General features: G+C 38.5%; 2 protein-coding genes and 1 long non-coding RNA gene across 3 annotated transcripts in view; 1 reads left to right on the forward strand and 2 right to left on the reverse strand.

The window, feature by feature from the left end:
* The first annotated feature begins 1468 nt into the window (after positions 1-1468).
* Positions 1469-6660, forward strand: LOC101739308 (trypsin alpha-3). Its single transcript, XM_004927083.5, has 5 exons — positions 1469-2038; positions 2660-2831; positions 3430-3685; positions 4839-4947; positions 5865-6660. Exons 1-5 carry the CDS (start codon positions 1993-1995, stop codon positions 6095-6097), a joined length of 816 nt encoding a protein of 271 aa, XP_004927140.1. The 5' UTR covers positions 1469-1992; the 3' UTR covers positions 6098-6660.
* Positions 6661-6698: 38 nt separating this feature from the next.
* LOC110385385 (membrane-associated guanylate kinase, WW and PDZ domain-containing protein 2) overlaps positions 6699-22569 on the reverse strand; it is a 40229-nt gene continuing 24358 nt past the window's right edge. Inside the window, exons 13-22 of the mRNA XM_038020865.2 lie at positions 21452-21682; positions 20951-21070; positions 20026-20161; positions 19068-19185; positions 18251-18386; positions 15384-15508; positions 14274-14356; positions 13676-13762; positions 12549-12685; positions 6699-10662 (exon numbers count right to left, since the gene is read on the reverse strand). Coding sequence (XP_037876793.1) covers positions 10481-10662; positions 12549-12685; positions 13676-13762; positions 14274-14356; positions 15384-15508; positions 18251-18386; positions 19068-19185; positions 20026-20161; positions 20951-21070; positions 21452-21682 — 1355 coding nt within the window. The 3' untranslated portion in view covers positions 6699-10480. The remainder of the gene's footprint in view (positions 10663-12548; positions 12686-13675; positions 13763-14273; positions 14357-15383; positions 15509-18250; positions 18387-19067; positions 19186-20025; positions 20162-20950; positions 21071-21451; positions 21683-22569) is intronic.
* On the reverse strand, positions 16320-17633 carry LOC134201522 (uncharacterized). The gene is made up of 2 exons (XR_009976865.1): positions 17133-17633; positions 16320-16580 (listed from the first exon to the last, which is right to left on the reverse strand). It is a non-coding gene; the product is annotated as an uncharacterized LOC134201522 (long non-coding RNA).

Raw genomic sequence — 22569 nt, forward strand, 5'->3', positions numbered from 1 at the left:
AATCAGTACATGGTCTTTGAGTACTTATCATGTATATCAAATTGATGATAAGGACTCATTCATTTTCTTTCGCTCGATTCTCGTACATACTGCGTTGCGATGTCTGCGGCGGATAGACCAAAGTGCAAACAATTTGAAATGTGTTTTTGTTTTGTACATCCATTGCTAGCCAAATGTTTTTATTTTAATTTTTTTATTTCTTAGTTATGTGAACGAGGTCACGGCCCACCTGATGCTAAGTGGTTACCCCATAGATATCTACAATGTAAATGCCGTCACCCACCTTGAGATATGAGTTCTAAGGTCTCAGTACAGTACAAAGGCTGCATCACCCTTCAAATCGAAACGCATTACTGCTTCACGGCAGAAATCGGCAGGGTGGTGGTACCTACCCGTGTGGATTCACAAGACGTCCTACCACCACTAATAACGCAAATTATAATCTTGCGGGTTTAATTTTTATTACACGATGTTATTTTTTCACCGTGAAATTTAATAATCAATGAACATTTGCTAAGTACGTATTTCATTAGAAAAGTCGGTATATACTTGCCTGCGGGATTCGAACATAAGTGCATCGCAAAATACGAATGCACCGGAAGGCTTATCCTGTAGGCCACGACGACTTCTAAATTATAAATCACTAGCGACCCGCCCTCGCTTCGCTTCGGAAACTGTAATTTATTATTGATTTCTCCACTATTTAATGGATGTTATTATACATATAAACCTTCCTCTTCAATCACTCTATCTATTAAAAAAAACCGCATCAAAATCCGTTGCGTAGTTTTAAAGATTAAAATACATAGGGACAGAGAAAGCGACTTTATTTTATACTATGTAGTGATAAATAAATTTGAACATATGTACGTTTTTGAATTGAACTTTCGTTATTGGGTCAAACCACACTGGATTTATCACATGAAAAATGTGAATGATAGCGTGCTGTTTAAGCTTATAATACTGAAATTATTATTAGTGATAATATTATTATTAATAGGCTTTGATTGTAATCAAATGATTTTACGCAGGCTTAGATAAAAGCGTACGTGCAAGATTAATGTTACATTTTATCATTAAGCTAATGTTCATGCCGCAAGGGTTGTGTTATACAGCATGATGTTTTTATAATTGATTCCAATCTCGAATTATCGCTTTTTTTTATTGCTTAGATGGGTGGCAAGCTCACAGCCTACCTGGTGTTAAGTGGTTACTGGAGCCCATAGACATCTACAACGTAAATGCGCCACCCACCTTGAGATATAAGTTCTAAGGTCTCAAGTATAGTTACAACGGCTGCCCCACCTTTCCAACCGAAACGCATTACTGCTTCACGGCAGAAACAGACGGGGTGGTGGTACCTACCCATGCGGACTCACAAGAGGTCCTACCACCAGTAATTACGAAAATTATAATTTTGCAGGTTTTGATTTTTATTACACGATGTTATTCCTTCATCGTGGAAGTCAATAGTGAACATTTGGTGAGTACGTATTTCATTAGAAAAATTGGTACCCGCCTGGGATTCGAACACCGGTGCACCGCTTCAACACGAATGCACTGACCGTCTTATCCTTTAGGCCACGACGACTTCAAATTTATTTATTTTAATAATCTTACGTTGAGCTATCACATCTCCAATTTATATTCAAAAGTAACTTGCACGGAACAGGCAAGTTTTACACTTTTAAGCGGCATTATGGATTTGCGATAGAAAATAGTCAGGGAAATGGAATTGAATGCTACAAGTATACGATCCCATTAAAATCTCTTTAAAATTAACAAGCTAGTCTACTCCGTTAAAGCAATAACATTTTTCAATCCTATATTTTCGTTATTTCGAGGTCCATTCAAGCGAATATTTTGAAATACCCTGTACATACTTGTATCATTCGATAGATATGACAGATTATGCCAATTTTCTGATCAATATATATAAATAGAGATGAACGGACATGTACTTTTTGTTAGTGATAACTGGTCAGTTGGAAAATGGCTTCTAAGGTGTTGTACTTGATGCTCGCATTTGTGGCCGCCGGTAAGTTCAAAGGCAGTTCATTTAAATAATCTTTATAATTTGCCCCTAATGAAGGCAAATCCTGTCAAGACAAGTTGTAGCTACATATGTGAGATTTATCGTCAAAAGTTCCACATGAACGGCCTCGAAAAAATATTGGCATGACCAAAGATGCTGAGTATTTTTCTGGAGTCTGGATTTGGCATTCAGTTTCATTACCCACGGAGAAAAGGAAGCACAGTTTGCAACGTCTACGTACGTGTGTAGAAATGATATATGTACAATCGGTAACCCTACTCGTCGAACTCGGCAAAAGTTGGACGTGCAACCTAACCCATGCATCAGACCGCTGAGATACTCGCCGGATCTTCTCAGCGGGTCGCGATTCTGATCCGGTAGTAGATTCATTCGCGAAGCAGTTGCTCTTGAGTTGTTAGGTTAGAGGAGGCGCTCGGGCAGCTGTTAGCTAATCCCACCCCTCCTGGCTGAGCCTTTGTTCGCCCACCTGTCCTGGTGAAACTGGAAAGGCCTCTAGGCCAGCAGTAATCCTTCAACCATAAAAAAATATATGTACGAAGTTGGCAAATCTTGGAGACTTGTCGCTTTCACTAGGATAATTATGAATGAAATTATTATTTTCAGTATCGGCAGCGCCCAACACTCGTCTCGTGGGCGGTGAGCACACCACCATAGAGCAGTTTCCGTACATCGTCGCCCTGGTGTACTATTACCCCAGGCCTGCCATCAGAGTACAAAGATGCGTAGGTTCGTTGATCTCATCTTGGCACGTAGTGACTTCAGGCTATTGTTTCACGTGAGTAAATCATTAACTTTTTTGTAGCCTTCTATCATATCTATTTTACTGGTGGTAGGACCTCTTGTGAGTCCGCCCGCGTAGGTACCACCACCCTGCCTATTTCTGCCGTGAAGCAGTATTGCGTTTCGGTTTGAAGAGTGGAGTAGCTGTTGTAACTATACTTGCGCCCTTAGAACTTATATCTCCAGGTGGGTGGCGCATTTACATTGTAGATTTCTATGGGCTCCAGTATCCATTTAACACCAGGTGGGCTATGAGCTCGTCCACCCACATAAGCAATAAAAAATATAAAAAAATATATCTGTAAGATGCATGTCATACTGAAATTGTATACGTTATGCCCAAATGTACCTACATACCCAAGTTTCAGTGGCTAACATATGCGGTGCTATCGATAAAGATTGTGTAGGTACGTGATGAATGTAGATAGGCCCGATCCAGATCAAGGAACTCATGAGCTAAACTTATAACGTAACTCCTAAGTTAGAGCCTAAATTGGACTACACAAAACCGCGATACTGACACGAATTATTTTTGTGTCCCATTACGTTTAGGGTAATGATTTGTGTTGATAGCTTTTTGGGATTTTTTGCAGTGGCGCTATCCTTGATAATATGGAGATCCGAGCTGGCTCTACCAACGCCTTATCCGGTGGTACCGTGGTCCGTGTAGGACAGGTGACCAAGTACCCTGGGTACGTTGAAGAGCCAAAGTCTGGTGATCTTGCCGTGATCCGCTTGGCTACGGCCCTGGGCATCAGCAACACGGTCAACGTGCTCTTCCTTCCTCCTCAAAACACTTTTATCCCCGATGGCACTTCTCTTACCACCGTTAGCTGGGGTTTTGAATACGTGAGTACTCAAAACTTTTAATGTGTTCAGTTAAAATGGCTTACATGAGCAAACCTGGTAATGATTCACCAAATGTTGAGCGATTATTAGGGCTCATAGCTGATGTTTATTGGAATCTATACCTTGAGTTTATTCAGTGAAACTTATAGTATTAAAAACGACAAACTAAAAAATTACAATTCAATTACATTTTTGGTGTTTGGTGTTTACAAAAAAACAAAAATTTTGGATTAAGCCACATAAAGGTATCATCACTTTATTACTTCATCACGAAAGTGCAGGCGTCATAATAGCAGAAAAAATGAAGCAAAGCTTTTCAATTTTTATGAAACTTTACTTATTATTGAATCCACAATATAGTTTCTTTTATTTCTATTTTAAGAGATATGTTTTTTGAACTCTTATTTTTCAAAAAGTCGTAACGTGAAAACCCTAGACGGACATCGGTTATTAGAGGAAACATCTGTTTCACATCACGCGTTAGATAAATATGTGCTTTAAAAAACTCAAAACGAACATATTTCTAATAGATAATACTAGTGAACATAATTACAACTTCATGTATTATTGCTTCTTTGCTTCGTTGTCTGGTGCTTAAGTGACGCTGACTGCTGCACCACACGCTCATTCTGGAAGATGGGAAGGGCTCCGTGTCCCCAGCAATTCCTCCATCCCAAAACAAATTGTACCACAAGGCATGGATTCGTTTCTCACACGGATTCAGTGTCTCTGTTAAAGATTTTAATAATCATTTTACGGCTGCATTTACCTGTTCTTATCTAATGTTTTTTTCGATACCCCATAACCTAGGAGGAACTTTTAAGTCAGGGAAGCCCGATGTAGAAAATACTATTATAATGTCAAAAACATCTCTCTCTCTTCGATCGGTCCCTCATTGCTGAGGATCGTGACTCCGTCCGATTTCGTCAACCAACTGTCTCCATCGATCCCGCCCTGCAGCACGGTGGAGTGCGTCGCTGATAGGTATCCCCAGTTCCTCCGCTAAAAAAATAGTCGTGATTAAATCTGCCAGACTGACACAGACTCCTTCTGAATTCTAGGATGTTTTCGATCACGACCATATTTTTAATTATTATAAATTGTGAGTCACTTGAAATATTTTAAAAGTAACAATTCAATATTCAACTTTTAGGTAGGTGGCCCACAGCTGGAGACCCTGAAAACCATCACCCAAAGAAAGATCAACATTGAGCGATGCAAAGCCATTTACAGTGGTTCTACTAAAGTCGACATTTCTGACCGTAAGTCGAACAGAATATTTTGGAAACAGATTATTTATTGGCAAACACAATATGGACTTGATAGAAATACACTTTAATTTTTCAAGACTTGACCAAACTTGACCAAACTCGTGCTTGTGGTTACGCTTACGACATTTATAACTTCTATGAATATAAGAAGTAATTTTGTTCAGATTTTTGAGTGAAACTTCTTTAGGCTCGTTGAGAGTCAAATTTAACTCGCAACAGATTCGTTACGGCTTGAGAGAAAAGATACAATTTAGGAAGAGCGAGAGGGAGAAAACAGACAGAGCGTCTCGCGAATCACTCGACCGTGGAGGGAGGAAAAGGACAAGGCGAACTATATAAGTGTTCGATTAGTGATTTTTACTTTCATTTTTATCACTAACCCACAAAATAACAAAACGAAATACACTATCGATAACGCTTATCGAAAACAATAATGCGCGTCACTATGCCCGCCCGTCCGTAGGCTCGTGAGTGGAAGAGAGAGCGAAATATTCGCTTCACCGCTCCGATTATTTATGACCCAAACTGCACGGACAAAATAATTCTACCATAGGTCGTTCCTCTTATACCCAGCATTCCCTATTACAAGAGTAATTTGATTTATGGATGAAACTTAAAGGAAACCACAATACTGCACACCGCAAAAGAATTTTCACTTCTTTCACGTGTACCAAGTCGCACGCGCACCATTTTTTGATTATTTAAATAAATCGTCATTTAGGGGTTCATGCATTAGGCAACATAATATTATCCGACGTTTGGTAGTCGGGTAAGCTATTTATAGCGTAATATTACGGGTTTTGTTTATTCATGAGGATTCAATGAGCCGGAACTAAAACTTGCTATTCACATCAAAAACGTCTTTATAAATTTTGAACTATTTATTTATTGACTAAACTTCAATCTAGGCGTGATCTGCGCCAACGAGGTCGGCCGCAGCACTTGCTTCGGCGACTCCGGAGCGCCCATGGTCATCGGCCAAGTTCTAGTCGGCACTGCTTCCTACCACGAGGGCTGCGGTGACGACGACCACCCCGATGTCTTCACCAGAATCGACACCTATACCAACTGGATCATGCAGGTGGCTACCGCGCCTGGAAGGAGTGGCTCCGAAGCGAAGATAGCACCTGTACAATTTTAACTTAATTTTAGACGATTTTATCATTTTAAAGCAAGTTCTCTAAGAACTCCCAATCATTAAATCAACAGACCAGAAGAGGCTTATAATACACATATAATGGAAAAGTATATTTCTTTAAAATAGTAATGTGGGATTAGCTCAAAGTAAATTACCATTTTTTTGGAAAAGTAACAAAATTTAATATGTTAACACGCATCGTAAAATATTCACACTCCTAATATTACTTGCTCAGTGCTCATAATGCCCGATCGCCATCTTAATCTTCTCCCTTCCGTCCCTTTCTTCCTCATACATTCATCCCTCTCACTTTAAATGTTCCGTTTCTCACAGTAATGCATAATTGAATGATATCTTTAAGTACCTACGTCGCCACTTACCGATTAATAGGCCAACAACTCATTGCTGTTTTGACTGATGACGTCACTAGTAAAATTAATAAATAAATTAGGTTTAAGTTCATAAGTCTGATCATTTGTGTGCCTTTATTTGTGTATATTTTTATTTGTGTACCAAAAAATCTTAACTCAGATTTATCAAAATAAATTTATTTGTTAAGTACATAAGTACTTGTTGTATTTATTTTTTTGTGAATAAAACTGCCTTTCCGAATAAACTTATTTATTGAGAGGTTTTAATTATACATTATCATGACTAATATACATAAAATGTGACATTAAAGAAATAATAAAAAAAAAATACAAAATCATTAAGAAATATTTCGCAAAAGCTACATTAATTACATGGACACTTTATCAACATACAAGGGACATAGAAACCTAAAAAGTAAAATAAAAGGTATTCAGTCTTAAATAAACAAATGGAATCGAATTTCATGTCATTATATTTTAACAATTTAATTATGATACCTTAAGACATTTAAAAAAAATATAGTTCTTAAAAATCTAATTTAATGCATAAAATAAAGAGTGAAAAAAAAATTTTTTTTCGTGCTGATATTAATTGAGCTTCATCTTTGGATACATTTCCATTTTAAATATTAAAATATATTTATTTTTGTTTTTTACAAAATCTGACGAGGCAAGACGACGGTTACAAAAGGCACTTGGTAAATTGCTTATAGTTAATAACATTTATGGTATAATAATCAATAACATTTTTATATGATGTACATATATGTATTAATAATATATTTTATCTGGTAAGACTTTTTAGACGGCAAGCTACCTTACGGATTTGTATGAATCTCTATGAAATTCGTTCAGACCAGTGTTTCTCAAACTTTTCTCCGTTACTGTAGACGTTACCCTTAATAAAACTTTTCATTAATGAATGGCCCTCCCCTGATACCTAAAAATGCGTCTCGTTTCTATCGGTCGGTCGGCTTCTATTAAGTTATTAGTTTTAAGCTTCATTGGAATGTAGACATAATACATTTTAATAATGTATTTATAAGTCAACTGTTTTAACTTCTTGGTATTTCCGCTATTACCAATATACATTTCACGTGTCCCCAATGAGACCCCGACCACTGGGGTTCGCGTACCCCAGGTTGGGTATCGCTGGAATGTGTGGGTCTTCGTATAAATTCAGACTATTGGCGCTCACGGGTTTGATATTATACCGTTATATGTTCAAAATGTCAACGTATTGATAAATAAAATCATGCATTTATTTTTTCCTGCAACATACAAATTATTCAACACTCCTACATTCTATTTGCCATCTGAAGATGTTGTCTGCGAATATTATCTCATTAGCCATACAAAATATTGATTTATCGTATGGATTGATTAATTGTTCGAAGATTTCGCTCTTATTTTTTGCTCGAATTGGATAGGGCGTCCATAATTTTCATGGAAATTCTGAAAATTTCGTGTGACCACACCTGTGTGATTGTGTAACTACTACAACCTAATTTAATTACAAAAATCTGTTAGTTTGTATATTTCGTTCCCCCATCTTATAGTATACGTAAGCAGTACTTTAATATAATTAAAGTTGCTTTTGAATTGACACTCCTTTGAAAAATTTGTACCGCAGACTACACAAAGTTAAAAATAAAGAGAGTTATGATCACTATGGTGTGTATAAGTATTATTTTGTTGCAGAATTAATTTGTCCACTTTTAGTTTTTCTAGAATGGGTGGGTATCCGTCTGGTAATTCTGTTTTTAGTCCTGCACTATCATACCGATAGCAGAGTTGATTTTGTAATGAAGGCTCTGAATTTTTAGGTTTAATTAAACTTCATTATATGTTTAATATCAGGTAAAAGTACTTCAAAAATGTAGTTTTAACGTTTTAATTTTTTTAACATTTTAAATTCATGATGGGTCAAAATTTTAATTCGAAATTACTTGTAAATGTAATGGCTATATACATACATATAGTAGTCTTCACTTTTATATAACAATGTTTATATCTCACTATGATAATAAACTTCAACATCTTATTGTTTTTTAGAAGACATTTATTCAAATAAAAAAAAATATGTATATATCTATGTTTCGTCACACAACAGTGTAATATTTAGGTAATTACTTTACAAAAAGTGCATTAAATAAACTATAAAATTTTACACTTTTTTTTAATGATTTTTTATTATTATTACTAAATGAAATAATTCCATTACAAGTCTCAAGTCGACTTCGGTTTGTGTATTTCAGATTAGCAAAAATTTCCTCATTTTTTTTCTCCCCTATAATCTGTACTTTAATTATATTAACTAACATTTCCACTATTCACTCATTCTACGATAAGAATTATTTAAAAAAAAATTTTTTTTGTTTATATTCATTAACTAAGTTTATTTTTAATTTAGTATCAAAATATCCTCTGAATTCGGTGGTCTAACTAAATATTTCACCTTACAAACTATTAAGTTTCCGCTTTGTTATTATTTTTTATTTAGGTCATATCGCTTTTGGTTCTGACCGTAAACCGCTATGCGACTTTAGTTACTGTATCAGTACATTTGTCGTACTAATCAAAACCCTACTAAGATTTTTTTGTTTCCACTATAACAACGTCGTCGTGGCCTAAATGATAAGACGCCTGGTGCGTTCGCATCGAACGATGCGACTGTGCCGGGGTTCGAATCCCACTGGCCTTTATTTTTTTCTCTAATTATTCTATTATGTACTCAAATCGCGTTCATTGGATAATTTTCACGATGGAAGATCAACATCGCGTAACGATGACCTAAAAAAATTTTAAATTACCGCAATGGAAGACGTACTGTGACCCGGACAAGTGTGTACGCTCCAATTTGGAGGGCGGGACGGGTGTTTTGCAATTTATCCTCATGTCCCAGGCTGGGTGACGACATCCACGTATTGTTGTCCATGGGCTCCGGCAACCACTTCACACCAGTCGGGCCGTGAACTCGTTCATCCGTATACACATAGAATTTAAAGAAATCTACAATTTTATTATTGAGTATAACGAATTATAATTTCCAAAGCGTAGTACTAAGACACGTTTAAGTCACCAGTCACCAAAACACATTTAAATTAATTTATTACAAAGCTCTCCTCGTTGATCCATGTCCGATGCTTTACTGCGGTCCATGGACATCACTACACGTGATGAATGCCACTATTACGTGAAGTTATGGCAGCGCCAAGAAGGATACTCCTTTTATTTTCCATTATTTACAACTATTACATTATTATTATGCTAACCATTTTTTTGTTTATAATTATTCAACGTGTGTTTGTATTTGAAGAATAAATTTTACCTACTGACTTACCTATTGATAACAATGATTTCGAATTCAAATTATTATTAATCTTTATTTCTTAATAAATTGTAAATCCATTTCTAATCTAAAAAAATATCTATATATTACTTCGTAATATTAAAGTTAAAAACGAAGAAAAAGAGCAACAATACGTAATGCTTTTTTTTTTTTTCAAAGGACGGGTCGTTTACTGTACTCGGAAGAAATCGATAGTTTTTATTAGCACTAATTATTATCTACGCAGCTGCCGCAGGGTTAAAGCTGTTTTTCAATTCGTTTTATAAAACTAGCCACCGAGCTTATCCGTTTGCAAAGTTTGCTCACGAATCCTCACGCTCGATTCTAGAACGTCTAATAAATATAGACTGAAGATAAATAATTTCATTTAGCCGAAGACTTCACTTCTCTGTCACAGTCGTTTTTATCTATAGTCGTATTTTTAATTAGACGAATCCAACTGACAGTAGCTAATGTCACTTATTTCTACAGCTTATTTCATCAAAAACTGACAACACAGTAAACGTCAATTTACTTCGTCTAATAAAAAATGCGACGATAATAACATCGTAGATTGGATATCACTATCCCGAGCGTATTTATCGAAAGTTAAAGTATCGATATTTTTTTTATCGACTGTGGACAGCACTAGTATGTGCCTTCGAAGCTCCAGTAGAGCCTTCGTCAGTCGAGCCTGGTCTCCGGCGGCAGCACGGTGAGCGTGACGGTGGTGCCGGAGCGCTTGATGAGCGCCACCACCTCGGGGTGGGAGAGGTTGCGGACGGGCGCGTGGTTGATGGCCACGATGGTGTCCCCCACGTGCAGCAGCCCGCAGCGCGCCGCCGGAGAGTTCGGGATTAGTTGACCTGGAAACGATCATGTTTTGATGTTCCATTAAAATATCTATATATTAATACGTGAAGCAAAAACTTTGTAACCCTTTTTACGAAAATTGCGCTTACGGAGGAGTATGAAATTTTTCACACTTATAGAGAATATAGAGAAGAAGTGCACAATGCTAATATTTCCTTAAAATAATGCATAAAAGATACATTACATCAATAAAGAAAACATTACATACACTACATGTCGTAGTTTTGTAGGTTTGTAGTCGTCGTGGTCTAAAGGATAAGACGTCCGGTGCATTCTTGTTGAAGCGATGCACCGGTGTTCGAATCCCGCAGGCGAGTACCAATTTTTCTAATGAAACACGTACTCAACAAATCTTCACGACTGACTTCCACGGTGAAGGAATAACATCGTGTAATAAAAATCAAAATCGGCAAAATTGAAATTTGCGTAATTATTGGGGGTGGGACATCTTGTGGGGGACCACTAGTAGTAAATAAAATTTTATCTATGGAATAGAAGGCGGCCATCTTGTTTCCTCATACTGAAATTGTATTTCGAGGATCTTAAATTGGAATAATTTATTTGACGAATAAAATTAAAATTGGAAATTGAACTATAATTAATTGAAATTATAAACTTGAAGATTATTATTGTTCTATTCTCAAAGACTATTATACATTTTTAATCGCAGTTTTCGCCAAGACTGCAATATAGATAAATAATATTAAAGACAAACAATACAAATCTATTCTCAGATTGACCACAACTTTAATAATAAATAAAAGGATATATGTATGTACCTATATGCGTGGATGTGTATCAAATACATGGTAGTGTGTGTAATGTTTTTTTATTGATTTCATGTATTTGATATGCATAATTTAAAAAAAAATAGCATTCTGCATTTCTTCTCTATATTCTCTATAAGTGTAGGAAATTTCATACTCCACCGTCCACAAAAAGAGGTACTCCACGTATTATTAATATTTATAGGTCGGAGAAACCGCATTATTATCACCATCGTCCGACATCATACGAGCGAATAGGGTGGTGAAAAGAAATATTGTGTATACAAAACACGTTTTTTGTCTTATGCTGGAACCACACTGCGTTATGCGCTATTCGTTAAGTGACTACGCCGTATTTGCCAAAATGTTGGTTATGCGCGCCAACAACAATCATGCCATCCACACTTCGAACTTGTACGCTGAATTATGCCAAATAAGGCAAATATGTGTGTTGTTTGCGTGGAGCGATGGACATGTTGAGAGTTGCCGCAATTTATTATTTCCTAAATGCTTCTTACCAGTACTTGTTGTACAAGCACAAAGTTACTACAAGACCGAAAAGAAAACGCTGGTGGATGATTGCAAGTCTTAAGACACGTCGATACACGACCGCCGCAAGCGAGCGAATGATTCACCAAAGTGTGGGCAGTCGATGCGCATATTCGCCTTATTCGTGTCCTTTGAAGTGTGTCAAAAAACCGACAAGTCGACGGATACGCGTATTAGCTATTCGTCCTTATGTGTTATGCGTACGAATAAAGCGAATATTGGCGAATATACTCTCCACACTTCACTGTATGCGCGTGAATAGCCCGCATAACGAATAGCGAATAGCGCAGTGTGGTTCCGGCATTAGACCAATTCAGAAAATTAAATATTCTCTTGACGTTAGCAAACCAAAACGAATGACAGTTCTTAGGACGGAGGTACCGCTCTTCTGAAGAAGGCTGGTTGGTAAGTGACGTCTACGCGTCTCTATTGGCTAGGCTCTGTCGTAGCACGAAGTTAGCCAAGATCCGACGACACCGCGATCGTGCTGCCATCTCTCGGGAATCGTACCGCGTTTCGTTTTGCTACGAAACTAATGACCGTCTCCGATGTGTCGCACGTACCTATGGTGCTCGTGGCCTTGTTGGTCGACGATATGACGACGAACCCGAAGCCCTCGCCGTCGCTGCGCGTCACCGTGACGTCATAGGGCACGCCGGCCCAGCTGGCGGGCGTGGCGTCGTACTGCACGCCTCCGTACCTGCGCACACACCAACAATTAATAAGCGGGTGGTAGGACGTCTTCTGAGTCCGTACGGGTAGGTACCACATCATCATCATCATCATCCGCCTTTATCTGCCCACTGCTGGACATAGGCCTTCCCCAATGCCTTCCACATAAAGCGGTCCTCCGCCTTCTGTATTCAACGACTTCCCGCCGTGCGCACTATGTCGTCAGTCCACCTGGTTGGAGGACGCCCCACGCTCCTTGTACCCATCCGTGGCCTCCATTGGAGGACTTTCCTCCCCCACCTAGCGTCGCTGGCTCGACAGATGTGACCGGCCCATTGCCACTTCAGCCTGCTAACTCTAAGTACAATTTAATTATAATACCATTAACTTTAGGTACCACCACCCTGTCTATTTCTGTCGTGAAGCAGTAATGCGTTTGAAGGGTGGGATGGCTGTTGTTCTGTAAAAACCGAGACTCATGTCTCTAGGTTAGTAGGGACATTTACATTGTGGATGTCTATAGGGGAGATTGTATCTATTTTAATCGATATTTAGAGATAGATGATTCTATATTCGTAACACTATAACGGAGTACTTTAAAGTAAGCTGATACATGGTACAGGGTACAATATTTGTATTGTAATATGATCAATGGATATTGTTTGCTATAGTACTACAAATAAAGCAGACAGTTAGGTGTTTGATAAAAAGAAAAATGTTTGGACTATATTTAGAAAATAATATCAGGTATAGTCAGCAAAAAAATCAGAAAATTTTCAAGATAAAAACTAATAGATTTCGTCTTATCTAATCTTACAAGAAACAGTAAATAACTAAAATGTTAATTAGCTTACTAGAAACACGGAACATTATTTTAGTTATTTGATTTTGGGCTCCACACAAACTTACAATTATACTGGCGATATTTGCTCCAGATGCCAGGACTGACTTTGACATCGACATGACAACAAACTCGACCTGCAAATAACTATGTAGTGGCGTGGTGTAGGTTCCTTACATTTGGTGGGCCGCGGGCGGGTAGAGGGGCGCGGGGTGCAGTATGCTGTAGGACGCCGCGGGCGCGGGGTGCGGCGCCGCGTCCGAGCTGCGGGGAACGAACACGTTAGTTTGTATGTTATCATACAGACTGTACTTTATGTTCATTGTTAACTCAAGTTACTTTGTCGCGATCTGTAGACACTATGAAAGCTACGGGACTGTGAATGCATACACAAAAATTCAATTCGATCCAGCCGTTTAGTTGCAGTGTAAATAAATAACCCAGATACCGACTGCAACGCCATTTGCCGGGCTGATTTGTGAATTTAAACCATTTAGTATGCCACTCAATCGCATACAAAAAAATTCAAATCGGTTCAGCCGTTTAGGAGGAGTTTCTCGACGGATCTTCTCAGCGGGTCGCGATTCCAATCCGGTAGTAAATTCATTCGCGAAGCTACTCTTGGGTTGTTAGGTCTCCTTCGGAGACTCTCGGGCAGCTGTTAACTAATCCCACCCCTCCTGGCTGAATCCTTGTTCGCCCACTTGTCCTGGTGAAACTGTAAAGGTCTCCGGGCCACCAGTAAGCCTTTAATCAAAACTATTGTTGATCTCACTTGAGTAGGGTGTGCGGCGCCACCATCGCCGGCACGCCCATCGCCTGTATGTCCGCCCGGTTGTGTCGCACCCCTAGCGTCACCTGCGCACACAAATATAATAAAGGACTTTTTGGCGGGAACGCGAGGAGTGAAGTTGTGTGATTTGTTTTATTTTTTGTATTTAGTGTTTCTTCAGGTTTAAATGTGTAATAGCGGTGGTTTATTAACAATTTAATATCTGTGAAAGTGCACATATGTGGGAAAATAAAACAAAGCCGCTGGACGTAGCTTCTCGGGATCTTACAAAAAGTCCACTGAAAAAATTTCAGTAAATAACTACCATTCTACTGAGATTATCTTTCATCCCATATCATCTCATCTCATTTAATTTGATTTCATCCCAGATTGATTAATGTCTCAAATTAATTAACTTCATTTCATTTAATTACACTCCATGTTATCATTTTTCATAAAAATAAGAATAAATTAAAATAAGACATGACCTAAAGGTCCTAGTTACCAGGTCATAAAATCCTTTAAAAAAACTAATATATTAAACATTGCGAACAAAACGCTTTAAAATAAAGTATTAGTAAAATAACACGATTGTCAAAAATTGTTACTTTCAAATTTTTGTTCAGTTCTAGAACACGAATGTTTCTTTGTAGTTTGATTTTGTACGTTATTCTATAGGCTAAAAGAAGGTTTTTGCAATGAAAACATTAAAACAGTAACGTAACAATTAATCCTTTGAAAATATATATAGTTCGTCGGTATGGCAGTAACGCCATAAATATTTTGACATGTTTAAAAATTCCAATCTTGAAGAAATTTAAAAGATTTATATCCTAATTATTTTTTATATAAAGACTAGTTCCTCCGACTGTTGAGAATGTTCACATTCTTAATATTAATCACCACCGGGCACTGATTGCAGAACATACTGCTTTCTGTCTTCTCATACGATTTTTTTATATCAATGATTTATATTTTATAAAACTAAGCAAATCTTTCAACATTACTTCAAGTTAGGCTAGACGTCATTGTGTGCGATGTAGAGTCAGCTGTTTTTTTTGCACAAATGACGTCACAGGTCATGAAGTAACGCTGAGGCCGAGGCCGCCTTACGTGTCCGCGGTGCGCGGCGCGGCACACGAGCGCCACGGCGCGCTGGTGCGTGGCGCCCGTCACGGGCACGCCGTCCACTGACGTCAGCAGGTCCCCCGCGCGGACCAGCCCCTCCGCCGGCCCGCCTGTCGGACGAACAACTAGTTACTACACAATACTAAGTACGAAGTCGTCGTGGCCTAAAGGATAAGACGTCCGGTGCATTCGTATCGAGCGATGCACCGGTGTTCGGATCCCGCAGACGGGTACAATTTTTCTAATGAAATACGTACTTAATAAAATGTTTACGATTGACTTCCACGGTGAAGGAATAACATCGCGTAATAAAAATCAAACCCGCAAAATTATAATTTGCGTAATTACTGGTGGTAGGACCTCTTATGAGTCCGCACCACCCTGCCTACTTCTGCCGTGATGCAGTAATGCGTTTCGGCTTGAAGGGCAGGGCAGCCGTTGTAACTATAGTGAGACCTTAGAGCTTATATCTCAAGGTGGGTGGCGCATTTACGTAGTAGACGTCTATGGGCTCCAGTAACCACTTAACACCAGGTGGGCTGTGAGCTCGTCCACACGTCTAAGCAATAAAAAATAAAATAAAAAAACACTAATGTACTCGTCACGGAATAGATAAATAAGGTTGGAAAGGCCTTTGCTCTAATTTTGTATTAGAACCAGTGTCGCCGCTTCATCCCCACTATTTTAATTTCTACACATACACACACTGTGATTACAAGTATTTCGCACACAACAAAAACACCCACACATAAATCTCAGGACAGATATTCGTTCGCAAACTAGCACAAAACACCCGTAGGCATACACACTCACACACGCAAAAAGGCAATAAAAATGTTCATACACGCTAGTGCTTGATAAAATCGATATTCTTTATCGATAAATTATCTGATGAATGAATGGAGAAAATGAAACATGAAATAAATATTGAAAAAAAAAAACTATTTTACTTTTATTAATTACAAATAGTCACTGTCGCTGGAATAAAACGTATTTGTTAAGCAGTTGGCGCTTGCTATTAATTGCGAATGAATTTTTCAAAACTAAGTGTATTCTGATTTTTTTTATGATAAAATCATTTTCAGTAAAATGTTTAGAGCAAATAGTACTCGTCTTTGTCTCCAGTTTCCTCTACCTGTCACGTCAATCCATTGTTCCCTGGCGTTAGGTTCTTTAGGAAACCTAAAATTTTTAATTTACTGCATAAGTCAAATAGCATTTTACTTAGATTTTAATACGTCTTAGACAATATAGTAAATACCCGTAAATTAGAGGTCTACATGTCCCTTTATATTATACCTTCACTTTAATTCAATGATAATAATTCAATAATAATAATACATATTTATTTTACTCAAAATACGTCTCACTAAGAATATACTATGTATCATTAATTAAATATAAAATAATGCAAAAATTATCCATGTCAAATGTAAATATAGTCGAGAATTCTGTCGATGATTTTACCACATGGTCACCTCACTATCGACAAACTGCACGGCCAATCAGGGCAAAGGCCGAAATTTCAAAGATTGAAGTGTAGAGAACGCAATGCATGTAGTACATTGGAAGCTGACTTGGTCATTGCGTTCATTGGGCGAGTACACATCGCGCAATGTATGCTATTTATAACTTGCTGCAATAATATTGTTAATGTTTGGAATTTCATAATGCTCAGTATATTTTTATGTTTTAGACAAATAATATTGTAATTAAATGGTAATTTCGACTTACCGATCGAAAGATATACCTCCTCGCTCTATACTTGAGGTCTGATTTTTTGTTTTACAAGTTATAATTGCACAACACGGCACTATAAAGCGGAGATCTGTTCGCCAAGTAGTCCGAAGCGCACTAAACGCGGTGAATGAAAGAATCGGTCGAGTTATGTTTGTTCTATCATAACAGTGGCACGCTTGCCCCGCCTACATTACCATTCCAACCTTATTTATCTATTCCGTGGTACTCGTTATGCGTGCGCGCTTGTTGCATAAACACATCCATTTAGTTTAGCGCTATTGTAACTTCAACCTAGTATATCAAGAGTTTGGTTCCCGCACCACAAATACGGTTACCGCATTTTGCATAGGTTTTTTTTTCCTACCTAAGCTGATAGCCTTGAGAGGCTATTTCAATATAACCTTAACTAGTAGGTGAGCAGCAGCTCACGGGCTCAAACCTGACGACGTTGTTAATACGAACCCTAGCAAGAGCCGTGCTTCGTAGAATCTACCACCGGATCGGAAACGCGACCAATTGAGAAGATCCGGCGAGAAACTCAGTGGGCTGTGTCTGTGGGTCAATTTACTCGTCGAGCCCTTCGTCGCAAGCGACGGGTTCGACAAGAACGATGAACGGTTGCATAGGAGAGAGGGTTCTCAATTCACTTAGTATTTAATGATTACCGCTGAGCATCAGTATGAATACGGCCGTTTCTGCTATGATACAGAAAATAAGACTTTGCTGTGTTGCATGACACCGTTCTTTGAAAGAAACAGCACGATGATATTATCTAGTTGAGTGGTCCTCAACAAAAAATCCATAACTAAATCTATATCTATAAAAATGAATTGTTGTTCGTTAGGCTCGCTAAAACTCGAGAGCGGCTGGACCGATTTGACTAATTTTGGTCTTGAATTATTTGTAGAAGTCCAGAGAAGGTTTAAAAGTTAGTTAAATATGAAAATGCTCGGAATTAAATAAAAATGTGTCCGCCGTCGGACGGATTCGTTTTGTTTGTTTTAAGTTTATTTTATACAAACGTTTAGGTCTTTTATTTATCGATTGATGCACTAAGAAGTCTGCCGGGTCAGCTAGTAATTACAATATTATTTTTGAGGGTATTTACACACCCGGCACGACGTAACCGACAGCCACTCTGCTCCCGTCTTCGGTGCCGCCCACGATCCTGAACCCGAACCCCGCGGCTCCGCGCCCCAGCCGCACCAGTACGTCTGCCTCAGGGTCCGTCGTGCCACCGGCTTCGACCTGTGAACGAAAACTTTTGTGACCCCTCCCTCATCCTCAGGTCTTATATAGACGTTTCTTTTTATTACCCTTATATATGAACCCGGCCCACCTAATGGTGAGTGGTTACCGTCGCCCATGGACTTCAGCATTACCAGAGGCAGTGCCAAGCTGCTGCCTACCATAAAGAAGTTTATGTTTTTTGATATATATTTTTTTGCTTAGATGGGTGGACGAGCTCACAGGCGGCCTGGTGTTAAGTGGTTACTGGAGCCCATAGACATCTACGACGTAAATGCGCTACCCACCTTGAGATATAATTTCTACCCTTCAAACATACATGCTTTATGTGCAGCCTATTGGTCATATTATACTAAGCAGGTGTCAGAGCCTCTAGGCATTCCAATATGATTGCCAAAACCCACCGTGACTTCATCATCATCATAGGCGGCTGGCTACTCTTGGCAGAACAGTCGTGGTCATGTGGAATCCTTGTTTATTGAAGCCTTGACAGCTGTTCTCCAGAATTCACTCATTAAATGATGTTTTGGTAAGGGTTTTCAGTCATTAAGTTAGTCAATGGCTAATATTTATATAGGGTTGGACTCCTTAATAATAATGATAATAAATAATAATGTTAATTTTAAATGCCCAGCGAAGCAGGGTAGTAACTTATAAAGTTGTTAATAATTAATTTCTAACCTGCGGGTAGTTCGGCACGTAGACGGTATTGGACTGAGCCAATGAGTCGGCGTCGTAACAAGATGGCGACTGTCTCAACGGCGAGTGCATGTGTCTCGGCGGCGAAGATTCACGTAACCTAATAAAAAAATGAATTTATTTATATTTACTAGGAATTAATAAAAATGTGTTTTAGTAACACGCTGTACATATTATCTATTTAGTGTTTCATCAGGTTTAAATATGTAATAACGATGGTTTATTAACTGTTTAATGTCTGTGAAAGTGCACAAATGTGGGAAAATGAAACAAAGCCACTGGACGTAGCTTCTCGGGGTCCTCCAAAAAGCCCACTGAAAAAGTCTCAGTAAATAACCACAATTTTACTAAGATTATATTTCATCCCATATAATCACATCTCATTTCATTTAATTTCATCTCAGTTGATTAATGTCTCAAACTAATCATCTTAATTTCATTTCACTCCATATTATCATTTTTCATATAAATAAGAATATAAATTAAAATAAAACTTGACCTAAAGGTCTTAGTTACCGGGTCAGAGAAACTACTACCGTCGGTTCGACTTCTGTGACGATCAATTATTAATTATTTAAATAAATAGTATTATAAATGCAGTCATCACTCCCAGTGGGGGTCGTGAAGAGTGACTGCGTTCTCTTAGTATTATATCAAATTAACTCAATTTGCAGTCGACATTTACTTGTGGTCGACCGTATGATAAACCAGCACGAATAATTACCATTGTCCTACCTATTTCTGCAGCGAAGCAATCACCCGTTCCGGTTTGAGGGGTGGGGCGGCTGTTAGACAAATGAGACTATAATCTCATGTCCCGAGCTGGCGGCGTTTACGCTGAGATGTCTACGTCCGGTATACACTAGATAGAATGATATCTTATTCACCCATCAAAGCAATTGTATAGACTAAAAGAGTAGTAAAAGTATGAGAAATGTACCTCAGAGGCGATCCCTTTACTCGACTATTGGAAGAGTTGTTTGACGGAGACTGACTCCGCAGTCTGGTCGAAGGCGAATTGGCCAGGAGCCGTTCCGTCGCGCTGTTGTTGGACGGCGAGTGGCTGCGCAGACGACCTAGAAGACGAACTTCTTTAATATTTTTTTATTGAAGTGAGACTTCTCATGCGGCTTCCAACAAGGTTGCGTTAAACGTTTAACGCTACCATACTAGAAAGAGAGTGAATGCGTGGCACTCGCACGCACGCGGGTAGTATACCTGTTACAGGTCAGCGCGAGCGTTAGCAACGAGTAGCCTCCAATATATTAAAGAAGTATTAAAAAAAAATCTATCTATAATTTAAAATATATATAAAATAAACGTTGAAGATTGCTCATCTCTTATACACAGCATTCCCTATTACAAGAGCAATCTGATTTAAAGATGAAAAATAAAGAAAACCACAATACACATCGATAAAGAAGTTCACGTGCACCAAGTTGCACGCGCACCGTTTTTTTTTTTGACCTCGCTCGACAAAAGTTACATCAATATAAGTAGATTTCTATAATAGATTAGAGTAGATATATAATGGAATATTTTTAAAATATATAATTGTTGTTGATTACAATTATTACTGTCCGCTATAGAAATCGATCATATGTTCACACCGGCCGCGCCGCAGATTGGCGTGCGTGCGTGCGTACGTGCCCGTGCACTTTTTATGGTATTAGTGAATTATATTCTCGCAAATGGTCATGAGCATGAATGAGAATTAATTGGATGTGATGAGCAAAGTCTAGTCTAGTCACAGGCGGCGACTGGTGTATGTGACGCAACATCATAACAATTGCGACTTCAAGTACATAATTGTCGTAAAACATTAAATTTTGGTTTTAAATTACGCATTCCTTATCAGCACTGACCAGTGGAGTTGGCCGGTGAATGCGGCCTCAATCTGTTGGCGGACGGTGACTGTCTGTGCGTGGTCAGACCGCCGATAGCAGCTGTGGTTGGTGAGTGTAGCATCCCGTCTTCTGGGAAACCTGAACAACGGCACTATTATTTGTGTTGCCCTCCAGAGATCACCCCCGCATCCTATGACATGTCCTTCAAAGGAGATGTGAAGATAATCCTTAGCTTCGTGAAAACAAGAAAATCTTGTACTGTGGGCCGTAGTTAAGTTTTTAAATGTTATTTATTGCTAAGATGGGTAGACGAGCTTACGCCTACCTGTTGTTAAATGGTCACCGGAGCCCATGGACATCAACCATGTAAATGCCGCCGCCCACCTTGTACATGAGTCTCAGTTTTTTATAGTCGGCCTTTTAATCTCGCTTTTTATCCGTAACGAATTACTGCTTCACGGCAGAAATAGGCAGAGTAGTGGTGGTGGTACGCCGTTCTTCCAGCGTGTAGAAACTGACCTCCATTATCGCTACTGTCGGCTAGACTGGCGTTTCCCCTCCAGTAGGGCGCGTTCACGTCGACGTGCACGGTGGGGGTGGGGACCTCCCCCCAGTTCCCGTTCCAGGCGTCCCCTCCCTCCCAGGGCGCTCCGTTCCAGTTCTGCACGTTGCCGTTGTCCAGCCAGTTGTCTCTCTCGTGCCACGCGTTTTCCGTCCACGGCGTCACCGTCGGGAGAGTGAGACGACCGCCTGGGATTTTAATTTTTTTTCTTCTTTTTTAAATTAGTAAAAACAATGGATTCATTGATGAACTTTTACGGTATAATACGTAGATATTATTTTGTATTGTTTTTTTTTTATGTTGTATGAGAAAAAATGGGGTTCAGAAAAAAATCAATTACAACAACAATTAATAATAATACTAATATTAAATTAAATTTTTCATTTTGAAAAGTTTGAACATGTGTGAACTGAAGTGACAAATTTCACTTTCAATTTCAATTTCAGTTTCATTCAGTTCTACATAATCTAAGCTAACAATAGTCCAGAGATCGAGATACCAAGAAAGATACAAAATAACAAGGTTAGAAACTATTTTTTTTAAATACATAAATATGGGATTGCTGACGTCCATCAGCGACGGTTATCAAGGTTGGTATATTCGTCTGCCCACAAGTCCAATTAAAATAAATTTCAATATTAGGGTTTCATTTTTTGTACTTTATGGGTTTTTGTTGGCTAGGTCAGTGATTGTATTTGGTTATGAGTCGTGCTGTTACGGGGTGGATTTCAGGAGCTCTTTTCAAAAAAGGAAACTGTGACTGACACTGAGTTTATTTTATAAAAGAAATAGTACAAAAGATATTTTCAGCACCCGCTTTAGCAGAACCAATCTAGGCAAGCACTCACCTACTCCTCGTCTAACTAACCTTTATAATAATCTTGTTAGAAAAGTTGAAAACCTTGACATATTTGGCGATTCCCTTCCAATATTTAAGAACAAAGTTATAAAAAGTTGTTGTTGAACCTCAGCCTCAGCCTTGGTCTGAGTACTCGGGTATTACTGTCCTTGTTGTCTTTCTGTTTTTAATAAATTTTTTTTATTATTATTTATAGTATTGTTAAATCTCTATTAA

The sequence above is a fragment of the Bombyx mori genome, chromosome 27 (assembly GCF_030269925.1).
Source record: "Bombyx mori chromosome 27, ASM3026992v2".
In the NCBI taxonomy this organism is placed as follows: Eukaryota; Metazoa; Arthropoda; class Insecta; order Lepidoptera; family Bombycidae; genus Bombyx; species Bombyx mori.